Source organism: Natator depressus, chromosome 2, assembly GCF_965152275.1.
Source record: "Natator depressus isolate rNatDep1 chromosome 2, rNatDep2.hap1, whole genome shotgun sequence".
Classification (NCBI taxonomy): Eukaryota; Metazoa; Chordata; order Testudines; family Cheloniidae; genus Natator; species Natator depressus.
In genome coordinates, this window is record NC_134235.1 from 42,915,433 (window position 1) to 42,925,161 (window position 9,729).

Sequence of the window (9,729 nt, forward strand, 5' to 3'; positions counted from 1 at the left end):
CCAATGCTCAAACCACTGAGTGGTGCAGGCTGTGGTCCTTTAAAACTGAGCTGCTCCTCCAGAGCTCGGGCTCCAGCAGCTTACACTCCAGGTCAGGTTTCAGTAGCAGTTCTAGAAGTTTCTTTCCCAAGCTCTGAGCTTGCAAGCTTGACCCCCTCCCAGCCAGGGGAGAGGCAGAGGGGAAAACAGCATTCACCACAGCTATAAGTGGCTGCCCGGTTGTGGGGGACAGGCAGCCCAGATGTGCCTACCTTTAAGATACAGGCACCTATGACCCTTCAGTCAGTAACTCTGGTGTTTGTATCTTTGCGGTTCTACAGTACTGGACCTATCTGATCAAGTAAATGTTTGCAGAAATTTACAAGTGTAAAAGACCCAGAAATACTTATAAACATCATCGTATGTCAGCCACGTATTGTGGAAAGAACCTTGATTAATACTATCAACCCTTCACTTAATGAGCACCACATTTACGCATATTTAACACAAAAAGGAAAAGACTAACAAACTTTGTTCTCTCATTTCTAGGCTTGTCGCTTGGGACAATTGTTACACGAAATGAAAAAGCTGATCACATCGGAATTACATTCAGCTGGTCAAAATGATGTATTGTTTTAAACCTTCCTCTTTCTCTGCTTCATATCTGTCCAAGATTCACACATTTGGAGGAGACTGAATTTCTTCCTCAGCAGTATTATTGTGGTAGAACTAGACAATAAAAATAAGACCTACATTTCAGGTTTACTCCTATTCTTAAAAACAAACCCAAAACCACAAACAAACTAAACACCGCAGAAATGAGAAACCTGTCTTGCAACGTTCCCACAAGGTAAAGTTACTGCCCCAGAATGGTGAATGTACTGTAAATTCAACCCACCTATGCTACTGTGAAAATCAAAAAGTCTTTAGACAAAATTCCCTAGATCACCACTTTCCCCTAGAAGCATCACTACCCCACTATCCATGGGTGATCACTGGAGACTTGCCACCCCTTCGCAGGTAGTTCACGTGCAAAGAATGAGCATCCCGATTTCTGCCATGCAAAAGATGAATGAAAACAAACGCTTCAGTGTCGTAAGAGCCAAAACGTTGAACAAACCCCCACCTGCCCCTGCTTAGCGTGACGCGCCGCTCAGCATCCCGGGACCACCACAAACACGGCTTTAACGGGTACTTCGTGAACGCAGCCCGCAGACCGCAGACCGGGGCGGGCCGTAACACGACGCAGCCCCCTCAGCCCAGGCTCTGCCACCCCGCGACGGAGCTGAGCCTCCAAGAACAGCTCCCCCCAAGAGATGGGGGTTCACCCACCCCCAATGCCTAGGCAGCGGGGGGCAGGCTAGGCCTCTTACACACCCTGCCCCGCCTGCTAGGAGACAGGACTCCCCCGCCTGGGCCCCTCGCTCGCTCTCACCCCTGGCGCTCCGCCCCTGGTGGGGCCCGCACTGGCCGCACGCCAGGCTGGAGATATCGAAGTAACGGGCATGGCCGCAGTCCTGCGGCTGGCGCAGAGGCAGGGAGAAACTCTGCCCAGCCGAGAGCCGCACGCTGAGCGCCAGGAGCAGCGCAGCGGCGCCACAGCGCCCCACCGTCGCCATGGCTACTCAGATCCCAGCAGCCTCTAAGCGGCCCGACCCCCAGCGGTGATTGGCGAGCCCCACCTCCCCCGATGAGTAAAGAACAGCCCCAGCTACGGACAGCCAGAGGGGTCAGAAAGTTCAAGGCGGGTGCTTCTTCTTAGGAATCAGAGGGAGCTGCACAGGGGAGGAAAGGGTGGGCTGGTGGCTGTGCGACTGCTTCTCCCCTCCCCCACAGCGGAACATCAGGTTGAGAAAAGCACAATGTGGTGTGAGGGAGAAAAATACAAAAGACTGCTAGTTAATTTAGAGAATGGGTGAGTGTGGCAGAAAGAGGGAGAACATAAAAGCGGCCATACTAGTCAGATCAAGGGTCCATCTAGCCCCGTATCCTGTCTTCCAACAGTGACCAGGTCACGGTGCCCCAGGGAAAGAACAGAACAGGTAATCACCAAGTGATCCATCCCCTGTCACCCGTTCCCAGCTTCTGACAAACAGAGGCTGGGGACACCATCACTGCCCATCCTGGCTAGTCGCCATTGATGGACGGGTCGTCCATGAATTTGTCTAGTTCTTTTTTTGAATCCTGTTATAGTCCTGGCCTTCACAACATCCTCTGGCAAGGAGTTCCACAGCTTGACTGTGCATTGATTGAAGAAATACTTCCTTTTGTTTGTTTTAAACCTGTTGCCTATTCATTTCATGTGGTGACCCCTAGTTCTTGTGTTTGTAAGAAGTAAATAAGCCTTCCTTATTTAGTTTCTCCATACCAGTCATGATTTTATAGACCTCAATCATATCCCCCCTTAGTCGTCTCTTTTCCAAGCTGAAAAGTCCCAGTTTTATTAATCTCTCATATGGAAGCCGTTCCATACCCCTAATCATTTATACTGCCCTTTTCGGAACCTTTTGCAATGCCAATATATCTTTTTTTAGATGGGGGCGACCATATCTGCACACAGTATTCAAGATGTGGGTATAGCATGGATTTATATAGAGGCAAAATTATATTTTCTCTCTTATTACCTATCCCTTTCTTAATGATTCCCAACATTCTGTTTGCTTTTTTGACTGCTGCAGAACACTGAGTTGATGTTTTTGGAGAACTATCCACAATGACACCAAGATCTCTCTTGAGTGGTAACAGCTAATTTAGAACCCATCATTTTATATGTATAGTTGGGATTATGTTTTCCAATGTGCATTACTTTGCATTTATCAATATTGAATTTCATCTGCCATTTTGTTGCCCAGTCACCCAGTTTTGAGAGATCCTTTTGTAGCTCTTTGCAGTCTGCTTTGGACTTAACTATCTTGAGTAGTTTTGTATCATCTGCAAATTTTGGCATCTCACTGTTTACCCTGTTTTCCAGATCTTGTATGAATATGGAGAACCACTATTTACCTCTCTCTGCAAACTGACCATTTATTCCTACCCTTTGTTTCCTATCGTTTAACCAGTTACAGATCCATGAGAGAACCTTCCCTCTTATCCCATTACAGCTTACTTTGCTTAAGAGCCTTTGATGAGGGATTGTTCCCCAATAAATTATGTTCATCTATGTGTCTGACAGTGTTGTTCTTTACTATAGTTTCAAGCAGTTTGCCCAGAACTGAAGTCAGGCTTACCGACCTGTTATTGCCGGGATCACCTCTGGAGCCATTTTTAAAAATTGGCATCACATTGCCTATCCTCCAGAAGCTGATTTAAATGATAGGTTACAGACTACCATTAGTAGTCCTAAAATTTCACATTTGAGTTCCTTCAGAACTCTTGGGTGAATACCATCTGGTCCTGGTGACATTACTCTTTAGTTTATCAATTGGTTCCAAAACCTCCTCTAATGACACCTCAATTTGGGACAGTTCCTCAGATTTGTCACCTAAAAAGAATGGCTCAGGTTTGGGAATCTCCCTCACATCCTCAGCCGTGAAGATTGATGCTGTGATAAATGAAGGGAGTGGCGGGTAGCTCCCTTTTATGGATACCCAGCCAGCCTGTTAGCTATAAAGTCCCTCTTGGTGGTTGTTCTCTGCTTGCTTAACCTGTAAAGGGATAAGAAAGTCCCCCAGGTAAAGGAAAGGGAGTGGGCACCTGACCAAAAGAGCCAATGGGAGGGCTAGAACTTTTTAAAATTGGGGAAAAAAGCTTTCCCTTTGTGTCGCTCTCCAGAGAGCGGAGACACAGAGTAGCAATGCTGTAAGCAGCTTTAAAACCAGGTATGAAAAACATCAGTTCATACTTCAAACCTACTTATCTAAAACCCCAGATCAAGGAATGTCTAAAATAAACACGATGAGGGTTATTTCTTTTCTTTCTTATTGGCTTGTGAACTCCTCTGTGCTAAACCCAGATGCTTCTCTTTTATAGATTCATAGATTTAAGGTCAGAAGGGACCATTATGATCATCTAGTCTGACCTCCTGCATAACGCAGGCCACAGAATTTCACCCACCCACTCCTGCAAAAAACCTCTCACCTATGTCTGAGCTATTGAAGTCCTCAAATCATGGTTTAAAGACTTCAAGGAGCAGAGAATCTTCCAGCAAGTGACCTGTGCCCCATGCTACAGAGGGAGGCGAAAAACCTCCAGGGCCTCTTCCAATCTGCCCTGGAGGAAAATTCCTTCCCGACCCCAAATATGGCAATCAGCTAAACCCTGAGCATATGGGCAAGATTCATCAGCCAGATACTACAGAAAATTCTTTCCTGGGTAACTCAGATCCCACCCCATCTAATATCCCATCACAGGCCATTGGGCCTATTTACCATGAATATTTAATTACCAAAACCATGTTATCCCATCATACCATCTCCTCCATAAACTTACCGAGTTTAATCTTAAAGCCAGATAGATCTTTTGCTTCTAATCTTTAAGCTAAACCTCAAAAGAGCTATCTTGATGCTTAATTTTTGTAATTGTTTCTTTTAAAATCTAGCAAAAAGCCTAAGTTCCAAATGTATTTCCTTTCTTTTTGTTTTTAATAAAATTTACCTTTTTTAAAAACAGGATTGAATTTTTGTGTCCCTAAGAGGTTTGTGCATGTTGTTTAATTAGCTGGTGGCTGTCAACAGCTGATTTCCTTTGTTTTTTTCTGAGCTCTTCCCGGGGTGGGGTGTGTGTGAAAGGGCTTGAGGGTACCCCACAGGAAGGAATTTCCAAGTGTTCCTTCCTGGGTTCTCAAAAAGAGTGGGGCGGGGGGTGGTTTGCACTTGGGTGGTGGCAGCATCTACCCATCAAAGGTCAGAGAAAAGCTGTGACCTTGGAAGTTTAATACCAGCCTGGAGTGGCCCATATGAATTTTTAAAATCCTTGCGGGCCCGCACCTTCTTTGCTCCAAGTGCCGGAGTGGGGAATCAGCCCTGAGTACAAAGAATTCATTTAGTTTCTCCACAATGGCCTTATCAGCCTTGAGTGCTCCTTTAGTATCTCGGTTGTCCAGTGGCTCCACTGGTTGTTGTACTTAAAAAAACCATTGCTATTACTTTTTGAGGCTTTGGCTAGCTGTTCTTCCAATTCTTTTTTGGCCTTCCTAATTATATTTTTACACTTCATTTGCCAGAATTTATGCTCCTTTCTGTTTTCCTCACTAGGATTTAACTTCCACTTTTTAAAGGATGCCTTTTTGCCTTTCACTGCTTCTTTTACTTTTTTGTTTAGCCACAGTGGCACTTTTTTGGTTCTCTTACTATGTTTTTTAATTTGGAGTATACATTTAAGGTGAGCCTCAATTATGATATCTTTAAAAAGTTTCCATGCAGATTGCAGGGATTTCACTTTTGGCGCCGTACTTTTTAATTTCTGTTTTACTAACTTCCTCATTTTTGTGTAGTCCCTCTTTTTGAAATTAAATGATACCGTGTTGGGCTGCTGTTCTGTTTTCCCCACCACAGGGATGTTAAATTTAATTATATTATGGTCACTATTCCCAAACAGCCCAGCTATATTCACCTCTTGGACCGAACCCTGTGCTCCACTTAGGACTAAATCTCCTCTTGTGGGTTCCAGGACCAGCTGCTCCAAGAAGCTCTCATTTAAGGTGTCAAGAAACTTTATCTTTGCATCCCGTCCTGAGGTGACATGTACCCAGTCAATATGGGGATAGTTGAAATCCCCCTTTATTATTGAGGTTTTTTTATTTTAATAGCCTCTCTAATCTTCCTGAGCATTTCACAGTCACTATCACCATCCTGGTCAGGTGGTCGGTAATATATCCCTACTGCTATATTCTTATTATTCGAGCATAGAATTACTATGCAGAAAGATTCTATGGTACAGTTTGGTTCATTTAAGATTTTTACTTCATTTGATTCTACGCCTTCTTTCACATATCGTGCCACTCTTGCACAAGCACGACCTGTTCAGTCATTCCAATATATTTTGTACCCTGGTATTATTGTGTCCATTGATTAAATGGGAGGGAGGGAGGAATAGGATGAGAAATAAGGAAGAAAAAAAGATGAGTAGGCTGGGAGAAAAGGAAAAAAGAAAGGGGAATATAAGAACAGCATAAAATATAAGGTCAGAGAACCCAGTAAAAGGGGATCATATAGACCAAGGCAGAGGCAGGAGAAATAAACTTGTATCAAAATAGATTTAATTTATTTATTTATTGCCTGCAAAGCAAAGGTAAAATCAGAAGCAGTGAGCAGAAAACAGCAAAGGGGACACAACTCTAGATACCTTTCTCTCTCAGCTCACCTTTGATTTTATCCTGCTTTACTTTTTATTTGGAAAGGTGGGCAGAGTTATGGTGCAGAAGAAAAATGGCTGGATGAGAAGGAAAAAGAGAGGGTAATTTCTTCTCCCTTTTCCCCAGCTACCAAAACCCACCTGTACCCCTCATGCCTCTCTAAACCCTACCAAAACTTCGGTACACTAGATGTCTTCATTATTATTCCTGACCATCCTTTTCCAGACACAAAATTACATGACAGTTTATGATCCTGTGTGGTATTATTGCAAACTCATACCAAGTTTATCACACCAATTGCTCCCTAGGAGTTCCCAACTGGATACACATTTCAGCAGTAACAATGACTCTCTTAAGGGTCTAGTTATCTGGTGACAGAGACTTTTATCTTCCTGCACCAGTAACATCTCTCCTGGAGACAGCAAAGAGGTCCAGCTGTCATATAAACTCAATCTGCCTACATTTTGTGTTCCACCAACTATCTTGTATTTTTCACAATAAAATAATAAGAAAATTATGTCCCCATGCAGCAAGACTAGAAAGCTGGAGAACTCCTTCCAGAAAAACTGGCACCTATTTCCAAACCAAAATTGAAGATAGTTGTTACTCAAATGGAGAGCAGAATCCTGACTTAATGCTCTCTCGTAATGCCCAGTCTCTAAGGCGTGGTCTACACTGGTAAGTTTTTTCGCCAAAAGGCAACCTTTGGCAATGAAACAGCAGAGGTGTACACACTGCAAAGCCAATTTTTGCGACGAAACTCCTCAGTCGCAGCACTGTAATAAAACCACTTCAATGAGTGTCATAAGGCTTTTTGTCTCAAGGTTTTATCTTTCTAGTGCCAGTGTAGACACCGTGCTTGATTTTAGCGCTGTTATTGGCCTTCAGAATGTGTCCCACAATGCCCATCCTCACCACTCTGGTCAGCAGTTTCAACTCTGCTGCCAGGTAAACAACCTTCCATCCCTCCCACTTTAAAACCCTGGGAATTTTGAAATTCCCCTTCCTGTTTGCGCAGCATGGAGAGCTCACATTGCATCCTCCCAGGTGACCACGGTGGCTCCATGCAGCAAACAATCTCCCGCTTGGACCACTGAAGCTACTGGATCTGATAAGTGTTTGGGGAGAGGAGGCTGTCCAGTCCCAGCTGCACTCCAGCTGTAGGAATTTCGATACCTATGGCCAGATTGCATGCAGCTTGTGTGAAAAGGGATATGACTGGGATATGCTGCAGTGCAAAGGTGAAAGAGCTGAGGAACGTGTACCACAAGTTGAGGAAGGCAAACGGTCGCTCCAGTGTTGCACCCCAGACCTGCCGTTTTCATAAGGAGTTGGATGCTATCCTAGGCGAGCCCACCTCCACCACCAAGAGCACCGTGGATACTTTGGTGGGTCTGGAGCCAGTGGAAAGTGTACCTAATCCAGAGGAAGTCATTGATGAAGAGGTGGAGGCTGAAAAAGATGTGGAGCCCATGGCACAGTCGCCTGGTGGTGAGTCCAGTCAGGGGCTGTTCTTCACTCCAGAGGTGTCCAGCCAGTCTCTGCAGTTGCTCTTTGGTGAGCCAGAAGCAGGAGAGGAGTCCCCTGGTAAGTGGTTTTGCTTTGTGAAGTTCTGAAGCAGGTTGAGGGCAGAGAAATGTAGAATGCTGGCTTTGTTTCTGCATGCTGGGCATTTCCCCGCATAGCTAGGCAGTATGGCCCTGGGGTATCTGGCCGCTCAAAATCAGCAGCCAGGCATTGTGCCTCAGCAGTCCGCCCCTGAGTAAACTTTTTGCCCTTCCCTTCACACATATTATGCAGCGTGCAACACGCGGCTATAACCATGGGAATATTTTCCTCATTGAGGTCTAACCTGCCATATAGGCATTGCCAACCCGCCTTTAACCAGCCAAACACACATTCCATGATCATTCTGCACCTACTGAGCCTGTTGTTGAACTGCTCCTTATTGCTATCTAGGTTTCCCATGTACAACTTCAGGAGCCATGCAATTAAGGTGTATGCCAAGCAGTGTTCCCTCTAATTTTTTATGTCCGTGTGCGGAATGAATTTTGTTATGTGCACCAATATGGAGGAGAGTGAGTTTGTGTGTGTGGTTTTTGGAGGGGGGTGAGAGAACCTGGATTTCTGCAGGAAATGGCCCACCTTGATTATCATACACATTGTGAAGAGAGTGGTCACTTTGGATGGGCTATTACCAGCAAGAGAGTGAGTTTGTGTGTGGGGGGGGGCGGAGGGTGAGAAAACCTGGATTTGTGCTGGAAATGGCCCAACTTGATGATCACTTTAGATAATCTATTACCAGCAGGAGAGTGGGGTGGGAGGAGGTATTGTTTCATGGTCTCTGTGTATATAATGTCTTCTGCAGTTTCCACAGTATGCATCCGATGAAGTGAGCTGTAGCTCACGAAAGCTCATGCTCAAATAAATTGGTTAGTCTCTAAGGTGCCACAAGTCCTCCTTGTCTTTTTGCAAATACAGACTAACACGGCTGTTACTCTGACACCTTCATATTGATGCACATAACAAAATTCATGTGGTGGGGGGTAGGTCCGAGAGTTTCGAAGTGTGAGAGGGGGCTCAGGGCTGTGGCAGAGGGTTGGAGTGCAGGGGTGTGAGGGATTTGGCTGGAGGTGTGGGCTCTGGTGGTGGGGACGGGGATGAGTGGTTCAGGGCGCGGGAAGGGGCTCAGGGCTGGGGCAGAGTGTTTGGGTGCGGGGGGCTGCAGGCTCTGGGGTGGGGCCAGGAATAACGGGTTTGGGGTGCAGGCTGACCCAAGGCTGACCCGAGACTCTCCCCAGGCCTCTCTCGCCACAGCAGCTCAGGGCTGGGGGAGAGGCGCTGCTTCCCAGGCATGGCAGCTCCAGCGGGGCTGGGCTTGGCAGAGGGAGGGGCTCCTCTCCCCGGCAGCTTTGGTGGGCCTGGGCCAGGCTGGGAAAGGGGCTCCTCTCCCCCGGCCACAGCAAGTCCAGGGGAGGTCCGTGCTGGGGCTGGCAGGGAGGGGCGCCTCTCCCCACTGTGGCAGCTCCACACTGGGGCTTTCGGGGTGGGGCGCCTCTCCCTGCTGCGGCAGGTCCATGCTGGGGGAGAGGCATCTCTCCCCACCGCAGTCCTGAGCCCCTGTGCGGGGCTTAATAGACAGCTGCACAGCCATGCGGCCACGCAGCTTAGAGGGAACTTAGACGCCAGGTCTCCCAGAATCACTATGGGCATATTGACTTCCCCTACGATGACCTTATGGTAAGAAAGTCCCTGCTTGCAGCTTTCTGTACAGGCCACTATTCCTAAAGATACATGCATCATGCACCTTTCTGGACCATCCTGCACTGATGTCAGTGAAACACCGATGAGGATCCACAAGCACCTGAAAAACCTTGAAGAAGTACCCCTTCCAATTGATGTACTTCATCGCAAGGTGGCCCAGTACCAGAATTGGAATATGCGTTCCATCTATCGCA

The 9,729-nt window shown here is 46.5% G+C and overlaps 1 protein-coding gene across 1 annotated transcript in view; it reads right to left on the minus strand.

The window, feature by feature from the left end:
• The window catches only part of TMEM67 (transmembrane protein 67), a 70,120-nt gene extending 68,510 nt beyond the window's left edge, over positions 1 to 1,610 (minus strand). Inside the window, exon 1 of the mRNA XM_074944099.1 lies at positions 1,415 to 1,610. Within this exon, the coding sequence (XP_074800200.1) occupies positions 1,415 to 1,598 (184 nt within the window). The 5' untranslated portion in view covers positions 1,599 to 1,610. The remainder of the gene's footprint in view (positions 1 to 1,414) is intronic.
• Between the last annotated feature and the right edge of the window lie 8,119 nt (positions 1,611 to 9,729).